We start from the raw sequence: 20,113 nt of genomic DNA on the forward strand, positions 1-20,113 counted from the left end.
CACGGGACGACTCGGTGAGGCTTTCCTTGGTCAACAAATTAATTGGGGAGACAAAACAGCGCCGGTGCTGTGCGCTCACCGCTGCGCCACCACTTCTTTCCCAGGGTAAATAACATTCGTGATCATTTTGGTGCCTTGATGGGCATGCAGATATTTGCGCAATGAATGCGCGCACAAGCGTTTTCAGCTGTTAACTTGGCAAAGCGATTTTGTTTTAAAATTCCTCTTTATCGCACGCTTGCACTTAATTCGGCTGATTCGGTTTGCAGTGAAGCTATTTTTACATTTGCTTCATTCACTCATCGGCTTACATATTCACGGGGCATTATTTACACGCATCTCTAATTCAACAAATAGCCGAGCGAAATCAATTCGCTCACCCATCCATCCATCATCAATTTGTCGACCCGTCCGTCCGTGGGAAATGTCCCACAGTGGCCCACTCTTGCGAAGGGATGCGATGTCCTCTAGAGGAAGGGAACATACGGCAAAGGTCACTCGTGTAGGACGGCGATGGGTCCGTGCGTGCGTTCATAACGACACACATCGCATTCCGTCTGTAGCTCTTCCATATCCACACGCTGATGAAGAGAGTTTTCAATCGGTGACGCGTGAACAGAAATCACAAACATTGACAAATGAAAATAAACAAAGGCTGTCAAGTGCGCAGAGTAGCGTAAGGATAAGTGTGCCCAGAATTGCATCGAGAAAGAAAGGCAGATAGGTAGACCAGGGAACAAATATTATTATATTATTTTATATTATTTTATGATGTTGTATTTCTATTATTTTATTATTTCCCTTCTTCGTGACTTTACCGAAAGAACCAAGAAGATGAATCCCTGCAGTCACGAAAGCTTTAAATCGAAACAAATGCAGAGTTAGTGGGCTTGGGCAGGACACATAGCTTTTGTGGCCGTCTGGAACGCTCTTGATTCTGGTTTTAGGAAGCCACTGGAGCTATGCACTATGAAATCTGAATTGAAAACTATTTTTTTAAATCTGCTTTTTGTGTTTAGTTTGTTGTTCTCTCCCCCGCACCTCCGATTAGCGCGGTTGGCTACGTACGCTGCAAAAGAAGTTCAACGTACATAGCTTCAAGGACTGATGGCCGATGGCTGAGAATGGCAGCCCAGTGTGATCTTGGTTGGCACGATCGCCGCGAACGTGTGGAGCGAAGGGGTGAATTCACGGGCAGGAATGAGGGATTGCAGCGGCACGGGCAAATGAGGACGATGACGATGATACGTGGCCCCTGACAGCGTGTTAAAGCAATGCCAAACGTACGACCAGCTGTCAGCTCCGCGGGATAATAGAGGGGACGTTAGCCCAGGTATAGAACAAAAAAAAAAGACATGGGGAATACGGAGCGACCGTGAATTAGGTTACGGAAAACGTGCGACGTTTACTGACAGAACGAGGGTGAACACGTCGGAGGTTTGTCCATTTTACTCGCCAAACAAGCGCGCGGTCACCACGGTCACCACGATCACGCCGTCACCACGATCACGCCGTCACCGCGTGACCCCTCGCGAGCGAGGAGCAGCCAAGTGGCGAAACGCGTGCGTGCGTCGGGCGACCTCAGCTCATTTCATTTTCGTTTGCGCGAGCACGGCCCATTCCGCAAAGCCCGCGGCATTCTTGGCCACTGACAGTCGCCGGTCGCGAGTTAACCCTGCGCGTGGGTCTGCGCGTGCTCGCGTCTCTGTGTGTCGTGCGGGTGGGGGGGGTCTCGTGGGTCGACAGACAGCATCGTGTTGGTGGCCTCTCTGGCCGTGATCGCGGCCGGCACGCAGGGCAACGTCCTCGCCACGTCGGCGATGCGGGGCCTGCGCTTCCTGCAGATCCTGCGCATGGTGCGCATGGACCGCCGCGGATGGACCTGGCAGCTGCTACGCTCCGTTGTCTTCGAGCACAGCAAGGTGTGGGGGGGGGGGGGGGGTGGTATGGAGAGGGGGGCACTAGGGGGAGGTGGGGGGCTGACGTTGGTAGCCGACGCGGGCAAGAAACGTGGACTGCCAATGGGGGCAGCCAACGGAGTCGCTTTGTAATGCCACTGACACAGTCGACAGGGCCTTCGGGTTCATACTCTTAGGTCTTTTTGGTAAAGTCACGTAGGTTAAAAATAAAAATAAATAATAAAAATAATAAAAATTAAATAATAAATCACGACGTTTCGGAGGCAACACAAGTCTCTGTCATCAGGTGGGACCGTCACAGCTAAATTGACTGTATTTACCCTTGACACAGTACATTTAGCTGTGACGGTCCCACCTGATGACGGAGACTTGTGTTGCCTCCGAAACGTGATTTATTATTTTAATATTATTATAATTTAAATTATTTTCATTATTTATTTTTATTTTTTTACCTACACGGTGACTTTACCGAAAAAACCTAAGAGTATGAATCCTTGCAGTCACGAAATCTTCAAATCTAGAATTAGGGCCTTTGGGTCTCTATGCAAGTGGTCGTACGGGTCTCTGTTGTCGGTCCATGGGTCGATATGTGAGGCGCCATTGCCATTGTGAATCCACTAGCACGTGTCACCCGAGATTGTAAAACCCGAGGCGGGTCTCCTCGCGCCCTGAGCCATGAATTGGCACTGCATTCGGTTTCTCATCATATCCTAACTGGGGCACCGCGGTGGCGAGATGTTAACTCTGCCTCGCCTGGTATGCAGGAGGTCGTGGGTTTGATCCAGACCACAATGCCTGCTGCTGTATATTTGGAGCTCGCATGTTCTCCCGCGTGGATTTTTCTCCGGGTCCTCCGTTTTTTCCCTCCACATTAAGAAACGTGCGTTTTGAGTATTTGGCCGCTATAAATTTCCACGCAATAAGCCACTTATTCTTTATGCTATCTACGTGACTTTGCCGAAAGACCCAAAGAATATGAATTCCTGCAGTCACGAAAGCTTTAAGTCAAGAATAAGCCACTTCTTTGGGCTATCATTTGTGGCTTTCTAAAAAAGAGCTACATAGCTCAGTGGAACTTATCTGGTAAAATAAAAAAATAGTTTTTTGTTTATAGTTTTAACTTTTGGGTCAACAGTTTTCTGGAGATTCACCAACCAATTTTGTTTTAGTTTATCCTGAGAGAAATGCAACGAATGCATTAATCATGTAACATCTCATCAAAGGTACTGCAGCAGCGTTTCGATCATTATACAGTCAGGAACGTTTCACCGCATCTCCGGTGCACTTTTCAAAACTTTAAAAAAAGAATAATTTAGGGCTGATTTTTTCAAATTTCTGTCTTGAGAACGATAATGGCACCTGCCCCGTAAGCATTATCACCCTCACAGTCGCCCGTATACCAAGTTTAAATGACACCGAAGGGAATTTCAATTTAGATGTAAATGTTTCTCCTATTCACCGTAGTTTTCGGGAGCCTGCATGTACACACAAGCGGAGCTAATAAACGCACCTATGCACCCACGGATGCACTTAAAAAAAAACAATCCTTCCCTTTTTAACGGGAGCGTCAGCAAAGTGAGCAAATTTAAAGTGTAATTAAAGCCCTCTCTTTAATTATTTTTATTATTATTTCTTGCCCAATTCAAAGAGGTGCGCCCGAGGATGTAACGCACACTCCAAACATTTTTGTAAACATTTAAGAAAGAGGACGTCACCGGCCGCGTCTCTTCGCGACAACGCCGTGACGGCGTTTATTTATCCGCGGCGTTCCGTGCGTCGCTGTGAAGCGATCTTCTTTCAATTGGGAAACACTCGGAGGGCATTTTTTTCCGCCCGTGCGACGGGCGCTGCAGAACCCCAGGCGATCGCGTTTGATCTCCGCGCGCGACGAATGTTTTCACTTCGTTTCCACGAACGGCGTGTCCATGAAGATGCGATCCTTTACGATTAAAGATTCATAATTTGACGGCAGTTTGAGGGTAGGGTTGATAAAAAAAAAACAACATCATCAACACCATCAGCCGTGGGTTATTCCACCGCTGAATGATTGCCTGCCGAAGCTGCCACCACCACCTCTTACAAATCTCAGCGCCTGCGCACGAACTGATTTCATCGCTCCATCTCATCGGTGGACGTGCAGGAAGTCGTGGGTTCGATCACGACCCTGGCGCCTGCTGTATATTTGGAGTTTGCATGGTCTCTCTCTCTCTCCCCGTGGTCGCGTGGATTTTTCTCCATTCCCTCCGGTTTTTTCCCTCCACATTTAAAATCCATGTGTGCTCAGAGTATTCGACTTCTATACAATTTCCACGTGATAAGCCGCTTCATTTGGGGCTACCATTTGTGGCCAGGTCGCTGCTAAAAAAGAGCTATATAGCTCAGTGGGCCGTACCTGGTAAAATAAAATAACCTGGCTAATTCTAGAGCCGTGCCACGCTGGGCTGGCCCTGGCACGGCTCGGATGTGCCAGTGGAATGGAAAAAAAAGGTTGCCAATGTGCCACGTTGTGCGGATCCTCTTCCGGCTTCGGCCCCCAGGAGCTCATCACGGCCTGGTATATCGGCTTCCTCACGCTCATCTTCTCGTCGTTCCTCGTCTACCTGGCGGAGAAGGACGACAACCAGGACCAGTTTGGGACATACGCCGACTCGCTGTGGTGGGGCACGGTACGTGGTGGCGGCGGTGGTCGTGGTGGTAGTCCAAGTGAGGCTACACGTGCTGGACCAAGGGGTGGAGGAGGGGGGCGGGGGGCGCCTGGTTAGATGGACTCCAAAAGCGAAACATATGTTAAGAAAAATCAATTTTCAATTAAGAGGACAAGTTAGAGTGTAATTGTTTTGCTGAGTTAGAGATTAAAAGGTGACGAATGCCCTGATTTAATGCACACGCCACTGCCGTTAATTTGGGAAGATTTGAAACGGGCCTGTAGATAATTGTGCGAGCGCGCGTGTGTGTGTTTTGTCCGATTAATTTACTTGCAATCGTTACGTAGAATGAATGCCCCGCAGCACTTTTTGTCAATCTCGCTGCCCGGACGAAGGCGTTGCCGTACTGCGCCTGTCTTGGGGGCCGTTTGATGGACTCCACTTAACCACGCTGGTTAGTGCGGGTTGATCGAAGTCAGGGTGAGAACAAGACCAGTTCAAATACCACTCGCCACTCATGTTGGCCGTGGCCGGGAGTCAAACCCATGCAGTTTTGCGCGTGCGGGTGATTTGCTCTTACCTCACCTGCTGCGGTCAGTGCGGGTTTGGCGAAGGGGGAGGATGCCAAAAAGGCCGTTGGGATATTGCTCGCCGGTGATGTTTGCCGTGGTGGTGGTGGTGAAGAGAGCCAAAGGTCACCGGGTACATAGCGCGATGCATTCGCCACCGCACCACAGCCGCGCAATCACGCATAGCCATGCCGACGAGCGCAATAATATAATTTCTTGCGTTATTGTTGCAATTACTATGGAAATTATTTATCTTGAGAGCTGAGAGGGTCATTTAGTTTCTCCATTTCGCCCCCCCCCCCACACATTCGCACGTAAGCTGTATTTATCAGCTTGGGACGTGCACACGCATGGGTGGGTGGGGGGGGAATGGTGGCACAGTGGTGTGCACACGAGCGCTGTGATGGTGGCCTTCATCGAGCAGCGGATCGACGCAGGGGCTGTGCATCAGTTGAATGTACAATTGTCGTCACGTGCGCACGTCAGCGAGCCAATTGGGCATGGGGAAAGATAAGGGGGCAGCCCGGCAATGTGTCGCTCGCTCCCCGCCATGGACGGAAAGCTCCTCCACGAGGGGGGGCTCTCTAGCACCGCTCTCGATGGCGGTGTCCGGTTTCGACACCTGGCCGGACGTCTCGGGAGATGGCAGTAGCCACGCTCCACTGGACGCGACCTGTATGCACGTGCGATGTTTAAACTTCTATCGCAACCGTACGTAGCCAACCGCGCTAATCGCATTTGGGGGAAGGACTACGAACCAGACACAACAAGTAGCAGCTCTAGAGAAATGAGTTCTCAATGTGGATGATTTAAAAGTGCATAGCTCAAGCCGATTCCTGATATCGGAAGGGAGAGCCTTCCAGACGGCCGCAGAAGCGCATCCGAACGCGTGTGATGCGGTAAAAACCGTCTTTGTTCGATGACTATCCAAATGCTGCTGCTGCTACGAGGATGACCGTAGTTCGCGTTACGGTTCATAGGCGATGGTGTGCCTATTTATTATCTTGCGCCAGGCCTACGCGAACCTTGCCGGCCGTTAGGTCTCATCGTTCGCTGCAGAGGGTCGCTTGAAAACCATTTGCGTCAATTGCGAATGTGCACCGACATCCACAGCCCGAGGAGGGAGTCGTCGAAGCTAAACCGCTTGTCCCCCCTCGCGCAGATCACGCTCACCACCATCGGCTACGGAGACAAGACCCCTAAGACGTGGCTCGGCCGCCTGCTTGCTGCCGGCTTCGCCCTTCTCGGTGTCTCCTTCTTCTCGCTGCCGGCCGTGAGCATCGATCGGATCCGTCTGTGTTACGGGACGAGCCCCCCCCCCCCAACCCCCAACCTGCCCCCCTCCCCCCCCCCCACCAAATGTGTTTTCGCGTTGTGCCGCGTGTACCGCTCAGCGACTCGCTTTCTCCGCCAATAAAAACAACGAATATTAATTGACGTGGACAACGCGGGCAAAGGGCGTGCCGCTGACGTGTGTGTTCGTCGCCACTGCTCGTGTCGCGCAGGGCATCCTGGGGTCGGGCTTTGCCCTCAAGGTCCAGGAGCAGCACCGACAGAAGCACTTTGAGAAGCGACGCTGCCCTGCCGCACGGCTCATGCAGGTGCCCGTCACCACCCAGCGCTCATGAATTCCCCACCAAATTGCTCAGCACTCACAACATTTCCACTGGTAAGAGCTCTTTAAATCCCAACTACCCAGCTCATGAAATCTCAGCTACCCAACTCATTAAATCTCAACTACCCAGCGCTCATGAATTTCCCACCAAATTGCTCAGCACGCACAACATTTCTACTGGTAAGAGCTCTTTAAATCCCAACCTCCCAGTTCACAAAACCTCAAATCCCCAGTGCTCGTAAAATCCCGAATGCCCAGCTCATGAAATCTCAACTATCTAGTACTTGTAAAATCCCAACTACCCAGCTCATGAAACCTCAGCTACCCAACTCATTAAATCTCAACTACCCAGTGCTCTTGAAATCCCAACTACCCAGCTCATGAAACGTCAAACTACCCAGTGATCTTTAAATGTCAACTACCCAGTTCACAAAACCTTAAATCCCCAGTGCTCGTAAAATCCCAACTAGACAGCTCATGAAAACTCAGCTACTCAGTGATCTTGAAATCCCAACTACCAACTTCATTAAATCCCAACTACCCAACTCATGAAATCCCAACTACCCAGTGCTCTTGAAATTCCCATCACTTAGTGGCAGTAGATTGTGAAAAAATTATACATGGCTGTTGGGGTGGGCAAGTTTCAAATAAATCTCGGTGAGAACTCAAAACACCGGGCTGAGTCTCATTTCCAATAGTGATCTGGGTCAACGAATTGACAACAGCTAAATAAATAAAACAATGTACAGCAATGAAGCAAACACGAATCAGGGCAAAGCGACCGGTGTAGCGGTCACTGCCCCAGCCCTGTCGTCTCTGCGGCTGATGTGAGATTGCTTTGCGTTGGCGTGACACCTTGGACGGGTTCACGGAGAGCGAATATTGCACAGCAGACCGCAGGGTTCCACGGAGCTCATAGGAGCGCTGCTTGACTCCGTAACTACACATATAACATTTCGATTTAAAGCTTTCGTGACTGCAGGGATTCATCTTCTTGGTTCTTTCGGTAAAGTCACGTAGAAGGGAAATAGAATAATAAAAATTAAACATAATAAAATAATTCTCACGACGTTTCGGCCACAACGCAAGCAGCCGTCCTCAGGTGAAGAACAGGTCTGTCGGACGCTGTCTTTCCGACAGACCTGTTCTTCACCTGAGGACGGCTGCTTGCGTTGTGGCCGAAACGTCGTGAGAATTGTTTTATTATGTTTTACACATATAACATTTACCGAGTGCTGGGGTTTTCGTTTTCAATAGGTGCCCAAACAACACATTGAGAAATAATGCGAAAGGGGAAAGGTTTGGGGGCATTGCCACTTGTTTCAAAATTGCAGGAGGGCATCTGGCTGGACATAAGGATGCGCTCTGAGAATGCTGCCAACAACCTCAAGCGAAAGGTTGTTTGTTGGTCAAACATTTGCTGATTTTCTCTCCCATCTTCTCATCCCTGATTAAATATTTCCATTGCTCAGCTGTCATACCTTAATATGCGCCATAGCAAATATACGCACCGGCTATTTTGGACATAGACTTTGTGTAAATGCATCTGCTTAGGTGCCCTCTCTGGGGGAGCCAGTGGGGTCACGTTCATTACCGACACAAAAAAAAACACACGAGCGATGGATGTGTGGACCGATAGATGGTGAAATAAACACTTACATTAGCAAATTAATAATACATTTCCATTGCCTCCATGGGACCAGTGGTACCAGATTGGCTGCTGTATAACCAACGTTGTCTGTACAGACACCACCCAGTGTCAATGTTTGCGCAGGGAGCCTCAGAATTATGGAAGAATTTTAATACATTTTTGAGAAAAGCCGTTTCAGAAAGTGGAATGCTTTCCTGCTTGTCATGTTGTAAGTTTTTTAAAATATTTTTCACCTGGATATGTCATTTGTACGGGTGTCCAGGCTGTTTACTGACACGTACATAACACACACGGAATGATGCGTACACACACACACACATTCAACAATGTATGTATGTATGTTGAACTTCTTTCGCTCCGTTCGTAGCCAACTGTGCTAATCAGAGGTGCGGGGGAAGGACAACAAACACTGAACACAAAAAGCACTTCTAAGGAAATGAGTTTTCAATCTAAATTTTGTTTTAAATGCCACGTACACACACATTCAACAATCAGGAGGATGATAGGTAATGTCTGTTGACAGAAGCACAAAATAAATTCCTTCTTGGAGACCATCTTGTGACCGCAAGTCTCCGAGTCAAACTAAATACATTGTACAGTAGTGTAGTGGTGAGCACACTGTGCCAGGAGTGAAACAAACACATTCTAAATACTGTGCTGTCATATATGTTTTTTAAACTGGAACTACAGAGGGGATGAAAATAGACGATGGCTTTGAGTGATCTCTCTGGCCATGTAAGATCACGAAGTTGAGCGGCAGGACGTGGTGCTGTCGAGTAAGTAGATATCGAGTGATGGTGCGTTAGAGAGTCAAGCTTGTCTGGTCTAAATGTTATTGTTGGGTAGTTCACTGAAGGTCCTGTACGGTGACGAGCTTCCGTGTCGGAATTTAAATTGAGTAAGTCTTTGGGTGGAATATACTATTATCATTCAGGAGGATGTGGTTTCTTGAAATGTCTGACCAATGTTGGTCGGAGAGTGGTTTGATAGGCACATTTTTTTTCCCCACAGGGAGAACATCTGTGGCATTACTAGAGTAATGCGTGCCGGCAGAAGGGTCACATTGTAGAGAGTGTGCGATGGGACAATAGTCGGATTTCCAGGTTCATCGCCATCGGCCATGGTCAATCCACTGCTGGATGAAGGCATGCCCAAATTGTCGCCATCTCTCATGACCCACCGATGTAACAATCGACCTCGAACCTGCACAGGAGCTGATCTCATCGCTCCATCTCTGTGACGGACGTCCTCCCTGTTTGCGTTCTGTCGCCAACGACGATTGTTCATCACGTGTCAATCGAATTTAAGGTCATTAAAAATGTCAACATCAGAGCTGGAATTTACTAAATTAAGTGAAATATGCATTTAATATGACATTTTGAGCTTCCAATCACCACTGTGGCGAGGTGTTCATGTATGTTGAACTTATTTCCCACCCTACGTAGCTAATTGCTCTAATCTGAGGTGACTACCTCGCCTGGTATTCAGCAGGTACATGGGTTCGATCCCGACCCTGACGGCTGTATATATTGGGAGTTTGTATTTTCTCCCCGTGGTCACGTGGATTTTTCTCCGGGTCCTCCGGTTTTGCCCTCCACAGTTAGAGTCAACGCGCGTTTAAGAGTATTTGGCTGCGATACATTTGCACGCGATAAGCCACTTCGTTGAGCTATCATTTGTGGACAGGTCGCTTCTGAAAAAAATATCTATATAGCTCATTGGGCCTTACTTGGTAAAATAAAAAAAATTGTTTATCGTTTTTTTTAATAGGCTGGACTGAAACCATTCACTCAACATTTGAGAACCCAATTTTCTCAAGCGCAGCTTTGAACCCAGCTTTGAGCCTCAGGACCTCAGCAATGCCGGCTCAGCACTCGAACCCGTGAGCCTCCGGATGTTTTGGAATTAAAACTGAGATATTCATTGCATTAGCGAGAGCAAATAGCAAAGGGAGTGATTCACCCGCACTTCATCAGTCCGTTTAATATGACCACAAGCTTTAGTTAATTCGTCTCATTAGGCCCCCTTGCTTTGGCTGCCTGAACCTTAGGCATTTCCCTTGAGCGAAGGAATCTGCCCACCCAGATTGTTTCACGCCTCTGGCAAAGTTTGTGCAGCAGAATCGTTCCAACGACAACGCCGTTTTCTCGGTAGTGGCCTCCCAAACAAGGATAAATGCGGCACCAAAAAATAAATAGATTCCAATTGGGGGACAAGTGGGTCGGGGGGGGGGGGGTGGCCGGATTGCTCATGGGCCAGAGATCTGAGACCGACCATCAGTTAGGATCCATGTTTCAGCGTGGGGAGGGGCTGGGTGGGGAGGGGAGGGGCTGGGTGGGGAGGGTGGGCTGGGTGGGGGGTGGGAGGGGTGGGGCTAGGTGGGGAAGGGCTGGTCACCCCGTGGTGCCCTTATAAAACTCAACGTTTAACCTACTCACGCCGGCTTGTGCCCGCCCACACAATCGGGCATATTTGCGGAATACACCACGCCGCCGTTGACCCTGGCCACTGACTGAGCAACCCAACGTTCCTACCAGCTCCCTCCGCAGGAATGTGTTTTGGACATTTATAGCAGCAAAATAATGCATATAGGCTACATGCACGTTTCTAAATGTGAAGGGGAAGACCGGAGGACCTGGACAAAAATTTCAGCGACCACAGGGAGAACGTGCAAACTTCAATTATACAGCAGGCGTCAGGGTCGGGACCGAATCCCCGACCTCCTGCATATCACGCGTGGTAGATAACATCACACCACCGAGGATGGCCTCACCCAAAAACACCTATTCTGCATCACGATGTTGGCTGCGGTAAAACGTTGCACGTCAAGAGTAATGTTTGAGGGCCGCAGAGTGGTGCAGTCCTGACACTCCTGAATGATAAGAGCTCACAGCAAGAAGCGCCTGGGTTTGATTCCCGACTCGGGTGCCTCCTCTGGGCGACGTTTGCGCGTTCTCCCGGCGTTCTGCACGGATTTCTTCCGGGTTCCACGTTTTCATCTCGCAGCTAAAAAGCTAAAAAAAAAAAACACACACAATATAACTGGAATTTTGCTAACATCCCAATGCTGCCAAATTATCTGCAGATTACTCCATAGGCGTTCTACCGTGAGCAACATCGCCCCGGCTATCGTGGGTCAACGAGCGCGATAATAAACGAAAATAAATGTATTTCTTGCAGTGCACGTGGCGGTGCTACGCAGCCGACGTGAAGTCTCTGTCCGTGGCGACGTGGAAACCTCACCTGAAGGCTCTGCACACCTGCAGCCCCGTCAAGTACGACCGCCGGCACCACCACCACCATCACCACCACCACCACCGCTGTTACCACCACCGTCACCACCATCACCACCGCCACCACCACCACCGCCGCCGCCACCACCACCACCACAGCCACGACCACCGCCACCACCACCACCGCTGTTACCACCACCACCACAGCCACGACCTCCGCCACCACCGCCACCGCTGTTACCACCACTGCCGCCGTCACCACCATCACCACCGCCACCACCGCCGCCACCACCACCACCACCACCACAGCCACGACCACCGCCACCACCGTCACGGCCACCACCGCCACCACCATCACCACCGCCACCACCGCCGCCGCCTCCACTACCACCACCACCACAGCCACGACCACCGCCACCACCGCCGCCACCACCGCCACTACCACGACCGCCACCACCGCCGCTACCATCGCCAACGCCGCCAACACTCGCTCCCCGCGAAATTAAATGTGTTTGTGGTCGTGCGGCCGGGGCCGGCACGCAGGGGCACGCTGGGGTGGGGGCCTACACCGCCAAACGACCCTTTGGTCCCCACCCGAGTTCACCCACCTTCAGGGGCACGGTGACTGTCGTGATGCCCCCCCCCCAATCGACTGCATTGCGAGAAAATGTCAGCGTTTAACTGAGGCTCTGGATCGAGATGCCTCGCTGCTGGGTTCGCCGGTTGTTCCCGGTGCTGTTAACCTCCACGTGCTGGCGGCTTGCGGAGGAACTGCTGCCTTCTGAGCAAGCTGCCAGCAACGTGGAGGCAAATGTGGGACATCGTGCCGAACAACACGCGGTACGAACCCGAAAATCCATCGGCAGCGCTCTTCCGGAGTGGTGGGGTGCGGGGTCTGGGGCGAATCCCCCCGTGTGGACCCACCCGCCCCGACCCCTTCAGACTAAAGCGGGGAAGTATTACATCTGACACCGTGACGGCGAAGCGCGGGACCCTCCAAGTTGTGGGGCCCAGGGCGGTCGCCCCCGAATCGCCGAACCCCTAGGGACGGCTCTGGCCACGGGCGTGAAAACTTTGCTCAGTGTTATCTCGTCAGGACAAAGCCTTCCCGTTCCGAGATGTCTGCAAGTTGCAGGGTGGGTGTCCCGTTCACCGATGAATCTCGGAACGCGCAAGCAGTTAGCGTAAATTTTATTTAGAGATGCTTAGCGCCGTTGTTTTTTTAAAGACATTGTACTCACCGCAGAGAACTGTAGCGACACGACCGCACTTTCTGATACCTGCCGCCAAACTGTGCCGCCCGCCCTCCCGCATGGCCGTGCGGGAGCCTCGCTGCCAATACATCGTAAGAAAAGCAACAGATCTCGATTTAAAGCTTTCGTGACTGCAGGGATTCATCTTCTTGGTTCTTTCGGTAAAGTCACGTAGAAGGGAAATAATAAAATAATAAAATAATAAAAATAAAATAATTCTCACGACGTTTCGGCCACAACGCAAACAGCCGTCCCCAGGTGAAGAACAGGTCTGTCGGAAAGACAGCGTCTGAATGAAACACCACCACGCTTGGCAGCATATATTTAAGCTGGGTTGGAGGGGGAAGAGCGCCTCGACAAAGGAATTTGCATATCAAGAGGAATTTAGCAACAGAGGTTGTCATCATCATCATCATCGTCGTCGTCGTCGTCATTTCGCCTCCGTCGTTCCCCCGCAGCCACAAGCCGAGTTTCCGCGAGCGCGTCCGCCTCTCGAGCCCCCGGGGTCAGACGGGCCGGGGCAAGAGCGCGTCCCCCGCGGGCAGGGTGAGGGCCCCCGGCGTGGGCGGGGTGCGCCGCTCCCCCAGCGCCGATACGGGACTCGAGAACAGCCCCGCGCACGTCCAGAAGAGCTGGAGCTTCAACGACCGCACGCGATTCCGCCCGTCGCTGCGTCTGCGAAGCTCCAGTTCCAGGCACTACTCCGGCGAAGGTGAGCCCGGGGAGTCGAGAAAAAAAAAACTCCAAATATACAGCATGCGTCAGGTTCGAGATCGAACCCACGACCTCCTGTATACCAGGAGAGGTAGTTAACATCTCCTAGCCACCGTGATGATGATGAGAGAGAGAGAGACATACAAACTCCAAATATACAGCAGGCGTCAGGTTTGGGATTGAACCCATGCCGCCTGTATACCAGGCGAGGTAGTTAACATCTCCTAGCCACCGTGATGAAGATGAGAGACACGCAAACTCCAAATATACAGCATGCGTCAGGGTCGAGATCGAACCCACGACCTACTGTATACCATGAGAGGTAGTTAACATCTCCAAGCCACCGTGATGATGATGAGAGAGAGAGAGACACTGCAAACTGCAAATATACAGCAGGCGTCAGGTTCGGGATTGAACCCATGACCGCCTGTATACCAGGCGAGGTAGTTAACATCTCCTAAATCGATCCCACGACCTCCTGTATACCAGGCGAGTTAGTTAACATCTCCTAGCCACCGTGGTGTGATATGTCCTCCTCCCATGTGCCCGCCACGCAGCGCCCAGCGTTGATGTTTTTGTTGTTGTCCTCGCTGGGGCCAGCAACGCGGCGGTTTTGGCGAATGTGTTGAGGTTCGTTGTTTGGGCCCTACGCACCGCTGCCGACGCAGCCTCGCGCGGGGACTCACACGAGAGATGCGGGGACGGGCCACGCGGCGTCAGATTGCTGAGTAGCACCGTGCGAACATCGGCGCCCGCGCTGTGCCGAGTGTGCTGGGAGCGTGGGGTCAAGGGGGTGGTTATTGGGACGACCCCTGCTCAGAAACTCAACGTGAATCCGCGAATAGGAATCGCATCTCCTCCCCCCTCCTGACGACGTGGCGAGGCCTCGGAAGGTCAACAGCGCCAGACCTTTACGGTACTCGGTGCAGGGCGATGGATCCCAGTTCTGTAGTCGTCTTTGGGGGGCAGGGTGGAGGGGGGGGTCTGAGCCCCCCCACCCCATCCCCACTGAATGCTCAACCGCCTCTTCTAAATGATTATTTCAGTAAAATGTCAAACACCTGGGGTGGTTTCGACTCGGGTGAAAACGTGAGTAGAGCCTTTCCTCATTCACACTGCAGGCGGGGGGGGGGGGTGAGAGAGCTGGAGAAAAATGCACCAGACGATACAGTAGTGAGTCGTACCGGTTACTCATTCGGGTCTGGCTTTCAACATTCACCACCATCGCCCCTCCCCATCCCCCAATTATTTGTCTCTCGGTTCTCCAGTCTCCTCTCACGCCAAGCGCCAAGCTCACATTTCGCGAAGGTGACAGATTGCGCCTGATCTCGGAAGCCAAGCAGGCTTCGCCAGCCTGCTTTGTCACGTGGGTGGAAGTCTTTCTCGGAAAGCCGGGCGTTGTTTGTCGACTTGGGGCGTGAATCTGGCCAGGAAGTGGCAACTCAGGGACATTTATTGAATCCAATTGCGAGCTGAGCTCAAATGCGCTACTCCCTCCTACTTTCTGCATCGACCCCTGTGGCCGTCACGCGTTCATACGGGATCGGATCAAGCCCTCAAAAAGAGTTTCTGGCACGGTGTGCATACATCAGCGCTGGGGAGGCAAAGGTGGCCGGGCGTGGTGCCTGGCCACCCTGAGTCTCTGCGTGCCTGTCTGTGGGTCTCTCTGTCAGTCTAGGGGTCTATTTGTGAGTCAAATGAAAACATATGAATCTTTGATTCTTTCAAATTTTCACTCCCACCATGGCGCTCCGGGGCATTCTCACCACATTTCCACCACCACTGCCTCCTGCAACTCGCGTGCTGCGTGGGTCTTCATAGGTGCTACTCGCTCACGGCACTTGCCCCTAACGGTCTATTGAAAGGCTATACGGGGGATCTTTGTCTTTGTGCACGCAGGGGGTTACGCCAGCCTGAGTGTGGACGATGCCCTCGATCAGAAGCGCTGCCACTGCGATGTGTCAGTCGAGGACCTCACGCCCGCCCTCAAGACGGTCATCAGAGCTGTCAGGTGCTCCCCCCAACATCACCACCACCACCACCACCATCATCAGCAGCAGCAGCCATGTTCACTCCATTTCCACGGTCAGACCTCCCCCCCAAAACGTCGCCATCTCCCGCGATCCTGCGGTGTTTTACCGGTCCATCTCGTTCCCGCGTACGAGCTCGTCTCATTTATCGGCTCCATCTCCGCGGCGCACGTTCATCTTCAGACGCCGTTCCGTCATCAGCCTCGTCCGTCGGCAACCGTTTCGTCTAGCCCAAGCCCTGACCATGTGCGCGAGCTGTTTTTTTCCCTCCAACTCCGTAGTGGACGCATTTCTGAGTGCGTTCCGTCCCGAGGCTGCTACGCTAACATTCGTCTCGACCACCGGCCGGCCAAAATAACCTTCCAGCGACGTGGCCCCTGCGTTCTGATCACGTGCCCCTCCTTGACATCTGTGAAAAAGGGCTCTATAATAGCTCATCGGATTCCTCCAATGTAAATAAAGATTCAGATTTCGATTCTTTCTCTCACTTTGATTCCAAGTGTCCGTCCACCTCTCCACGCCTCTTTGGGCACTTTTAAATTTTAGTTAAAAAATTATAATAATTTGACAACGTCCACGTTAATAATCACGAACCGAATAGTGGAACGCGACATGTACCTCGAGAAGAGCGTTTTAAATCAAGCGAACGGCAGTTTATGAAATCCCCCCCCCGCCACTGCCTCTACCCACCCAGCAGTGTGAATGGTCGCACCATGAACCAGTCGATCGGCAGGCCGGTGGCGTGAAGTGTGGTTTCGCCCGCCTCTTCCCCATGCCATCAGGCCAGGGTGGAAGAGGAGGCCAAAGTGTGTCCTTGAGGGAATCTCTGGAGCTCTGCAGAGCCCCCTCTAGTGGGTCGGCTCTTGTCGCCAGCAGTGGCAAGAGCAAGCAGTTTCAGGGCTGCTCCTTTACCTTCAACGAATCACTAGAGCCGTGCAATGGCATCGTCACATGGGTGATGATGGGGCCCACTCTCGAAACCTGGCAGTGGGACAGGAACTGAAATAAAAGATAAAGGTGCAGCCCTGAAAGTCATTGCTCACGCCACTGCCGGCAGAAGGGTCTCGACTAGAACGAATTCTCGACTGTATTTGGTCTACTCTTTCACGTTGGACCAAAACGACCTGTGGACAGAGGTGGGGGACTTTGAGAAACTCGTAAATTGTTTCAACTGCCACGCCGGGAGACTGAACCGGTGACCTCTGACCTTGCAAGTGCAGTGCGACAACCATTACCCCACGGGAGAGGTGGAAACAAACACAGACACAATCCTACCGTGACATTTCTAGGAAACGAATGGCTTTGGTGCTGATAATCAATCACGTTTCACATTCAGCAAACAAAAGACCTCTAATTTTTTCGCCCCACCTTTGGCAATTTCAGTTTGCAATGATCGCAATCTCGTGAATATCAATGATGAATACGCCCGCACGGATACTTGAAACTGTATATGCCGCAGACACAGAATCCAGATTGTGTTATTCACTTCATATTTATTTCATATCTGCCGAATTAAATTTGGCCTGCCAGGCTTTACGTTTTTTTTTGTTTTGCCGCGGGCTCCTCTGCGTAAATTTGGGGTGAAATGAAGTTCAGCATCGGGAGCAACGTGACCACGTCCCTCGCCATTTCCACCGGCACTCATGCCCCGTCAGCTTTAGATCTTGCCTCTGCGCCTTGAAGAGTTCTTTGCAACTTTGTTGGAGCCCGTATACATGCACGCAAAGACAAAGATCCACCGTGTAGGCGACATTGGCTGATCGGGAAGGAGAGCTGTAAGCCAGCACCCATCACGATCAGAATATGTATTTATACTCGAGGTATCCATGAGCTATAAAGAGATTCTTTCACTGATGTCCAGTAGGTGCGGGTCAGAACGTTACAACAACAAACAATACAAAAACACAAAAGGATCGCAGAGTATAGGAAAGGTAAACAAATCACTCAAAGATATCTACAAATAAAACTAAACTTTTTTTTTTTATCTTACCCCTGAAGGCCAACACAGCTCACGAGGTGGTCATGTGCCCAACACTACGCCCGGCCACCTTTGTCTCCCCAGTGGCGATGTTTTTACGCACCGCACCAGCTACTCATTTGAGGCTGAGTCGACCCAGGGGAGGCCCAGGACCGGTTCAGACAATCGTCACATTGGTGTTGGCCGTGAGCAGGAATCGAATTCGGGTCGCCGGGTTACACACAAATACACACAAATACACAAACACAAAATTGATTCACATTTCTTCCTCTTCCCACCAGGATAATGAAGTTCCTGGTCGCGCGCAGGAAGTTCAAGGAGACGCTGTGCCCATACGACGTGAAGGACGTCATCGAACAGTACTCCGCGGGACACCTCGACATGCTGTGCCGCATCAAAAACCTCCAGTGCAGGTCTGGCAGCTGAAGCCGTGGCCTTGGAGCTAACCTTGCCAGCGCCCCGAGGAATATCTCCGCGCGGCGCGATCGCACGCGAGCGCTCTCCCTCTACGGCCGTGCATTGATTATAATAATTTAGCGGCGTTTGGAAATCGCCCCCTTCTTGTTGTTGCGGTGGCTGTCACGGCTGGCTCTTGCGCTTCACAGAGCACGTTCTGCGGAATTGCCGCAACGAGGGGCGATTGTCGCGGTGGTGTGTAATCGGCAATCGGTTATTTTTTAGCAGGTAAATTTTTTTCTCTTTTAAAAATTTGCCAAATTTTTTTAATTAAAAAAATGTGCAATAAATGTTTTATTAAAATTTTTTGGCAAATTTGGAGCTTGCCCCCCCCCCCCCCGCGATAATAACCAGGGTGGCCTACTGGAATCGAACCGCGGACTCTGCAACGTTGCCATCTTATTCCGCTTCCCACGCCCCTCAACTCTGTCCCGTCCCTCCCCTATAGCCCTTTCGTGATTGCCACCCCCCCCCCATGTGCCCTCTGTTACAGTCACTCATTCCTTTGCCCCTCCCTCACGCCCTGTCATATAAATCAGTATATTTTTGTTACCGCTCTTAAACTGTGTAAAGCAATTTTTGAGAAATGCCGCTCCAGTAAGTGGAATGCTTTCCCGCTTGTCATGTTGTAGTTTTTGAAATTCATATTTTTCACCTGGATATGTCAGTTGTACGGGTGTCCAGGCTGTTTATTGACACGTACATAACACAAACGGAATGACGCGTACACACACACGCATTCAACAATGTACGTATGTATGTTGAACTTCTTTCGTATCGTACGTAGCCACCCACGCTAATTGGAGGTGGGCTGAAAGGGCAACAAACTAAAGAAATGAATTTTCAATCTATGTGATGATTTAAAAGTGCATAGCTGCAGCGGCTTCCTAATGTTGGAAGGAAGAGCGTTCCAGACGGCCGCAGAAGCGCAACTGAAAGCGCGCGACGCGGCAACCACCGTCGTGTTTTGTTTAGCCAAAAGCCGCCACTGCGATGGCGACCGGAGCGCCTTCGGCTGAGGCGCTCTATAAATAAAATATAAGATGAGACAAATAGCTAGCACTGGGCCGTGCAAGCACTAATCAACACGCGCGATATAGCCGTGCGAAAACAGGTACGCTGAACTGCGCTCCGCTAACCACTTCAAGTACAAAGAACCACCCGTCCTGCGCCCCCAAGTACCCCGTGTTTCTTTTTCTCTGTCTCTCTTTGTCTCTGTTTTCGCCTTCGCACAGAGATTGGCTTTGCTTTATCTACTGAAAATATGCCCCATTGACCAAATCGTCAGATCTCGGAAGCTTAAGCAGAGTTGAGCCTTGGATTAGAGTTGCCACCTGCAAGGTAAAAAATAAGCCAGACATCACCTGGGAAGAAGTTTATCTCACAAGAGCACAAGAGAGCAGGACTACGTGCAAATGTAAATCACGGCCACCCCGTCTGGATCACAGCAGCCTCGCTCCACGCCACAAATACAAACGAAGGCGAGAGATGGAAGCGAGAATCTGGACTGCGGCAGACGTCAACAATGAACGTCTCGTACGGCGGACCCCTTACCGGTCGAACCTTCCCCGGTTTCAACCGTCCACGCCGCTCAATTGGCGACCTGTGAACCGAATCGGCACGCGGGGTCACGTGGCCGATGCGGCCACCTCGTGACGCCACGAATCCCAAACCGTCGATCACCAACCACATCGTGAGCACTCCGCCCCCGCTGCTGCAGCCTTCCCTCCTGTAAAGGAGGAATGGACGATGATCCACTCGGCTTCTGAGCAGACAATTGAGTGGATAACAACATCTAAAATTACATCTTTTAATCCGCTGTTATTAATCCATACGAAATAAGTGGTGAGGCCGCTTCTGAAAAAGAAAGCGATGTAGCTCAGTGGGCCTTACCTGGTAAAAAGTAAAAAAAATAGTCTCGCGCAACGGAATGATAAATAAATGATATACAGGACTTTAAATTTCTGTTCATACAGTAAAACCTTGGATTGCGAGTAACTTGATCTGCGAGTGTTTTGCAAGACGAGCAATTTTTTAGAATAAATATTAC

The 20,113-nt window shown here is 51.1% G+C and overlaps 1 protein-coding gene across 1 annotated transcript in view; it reads left to right on the forward strand.

Annotated features, from left to right (window-relative positions):
- Positions 1–20,113, forward strand: part of LOC144722383 (potassium voltage-gated channel subfamily KQT member 4-like) — a 124,140-nt gene that overhangs the window by 99,485 nt on the left and 4,542 nt on the right. Inside the window, exons 4-11 of the mRNA XM_078600608.1 lie at positions 1,747–1,922; positions 4,457–4,585; positions 6,296–6,406; positions 6,639–6,734; positions 11,580–11,674; positions 13,344–13,597; positions 15,499–15,610; positions 17,889–18,020. Of these exons, the coding sequence (XP_078456734.1) occupies positions 1,747–1,922; positions 4,457–4,585; positions 6,296–6,406; positions 6,639–6,734; positions 11,580–11,674; positions 13,344–13,597; positions 15,499–15,610; positions 17,889–18,020 (1,105 nt within the window). The remainder of the gene's footprint in view (positions 1–1,746; positions 1,923–4,456; positions 4,586–6,295; positions 6,407–6,638; positions 6,735–11,579; positions 11,675–13,343; positions 13,598–15,498; positions 15,611–17,888; positions 18,021–20,113) is intronic.

Source organism: Lampetra planeri, chromosome 14 (assembly GCF_965212315.1).
Source record: "Lampetra planeri chromosome 14, kcLamPlan1.2.h2, whole genome shotgun sequence".
NCBI classification, from domain to species: Eukaryota; Metazoa; Chordata; class Hyperoartia; order Petromyzontiformes; family Petromyzontidae; genus Lampetra; species Lampetra planeri.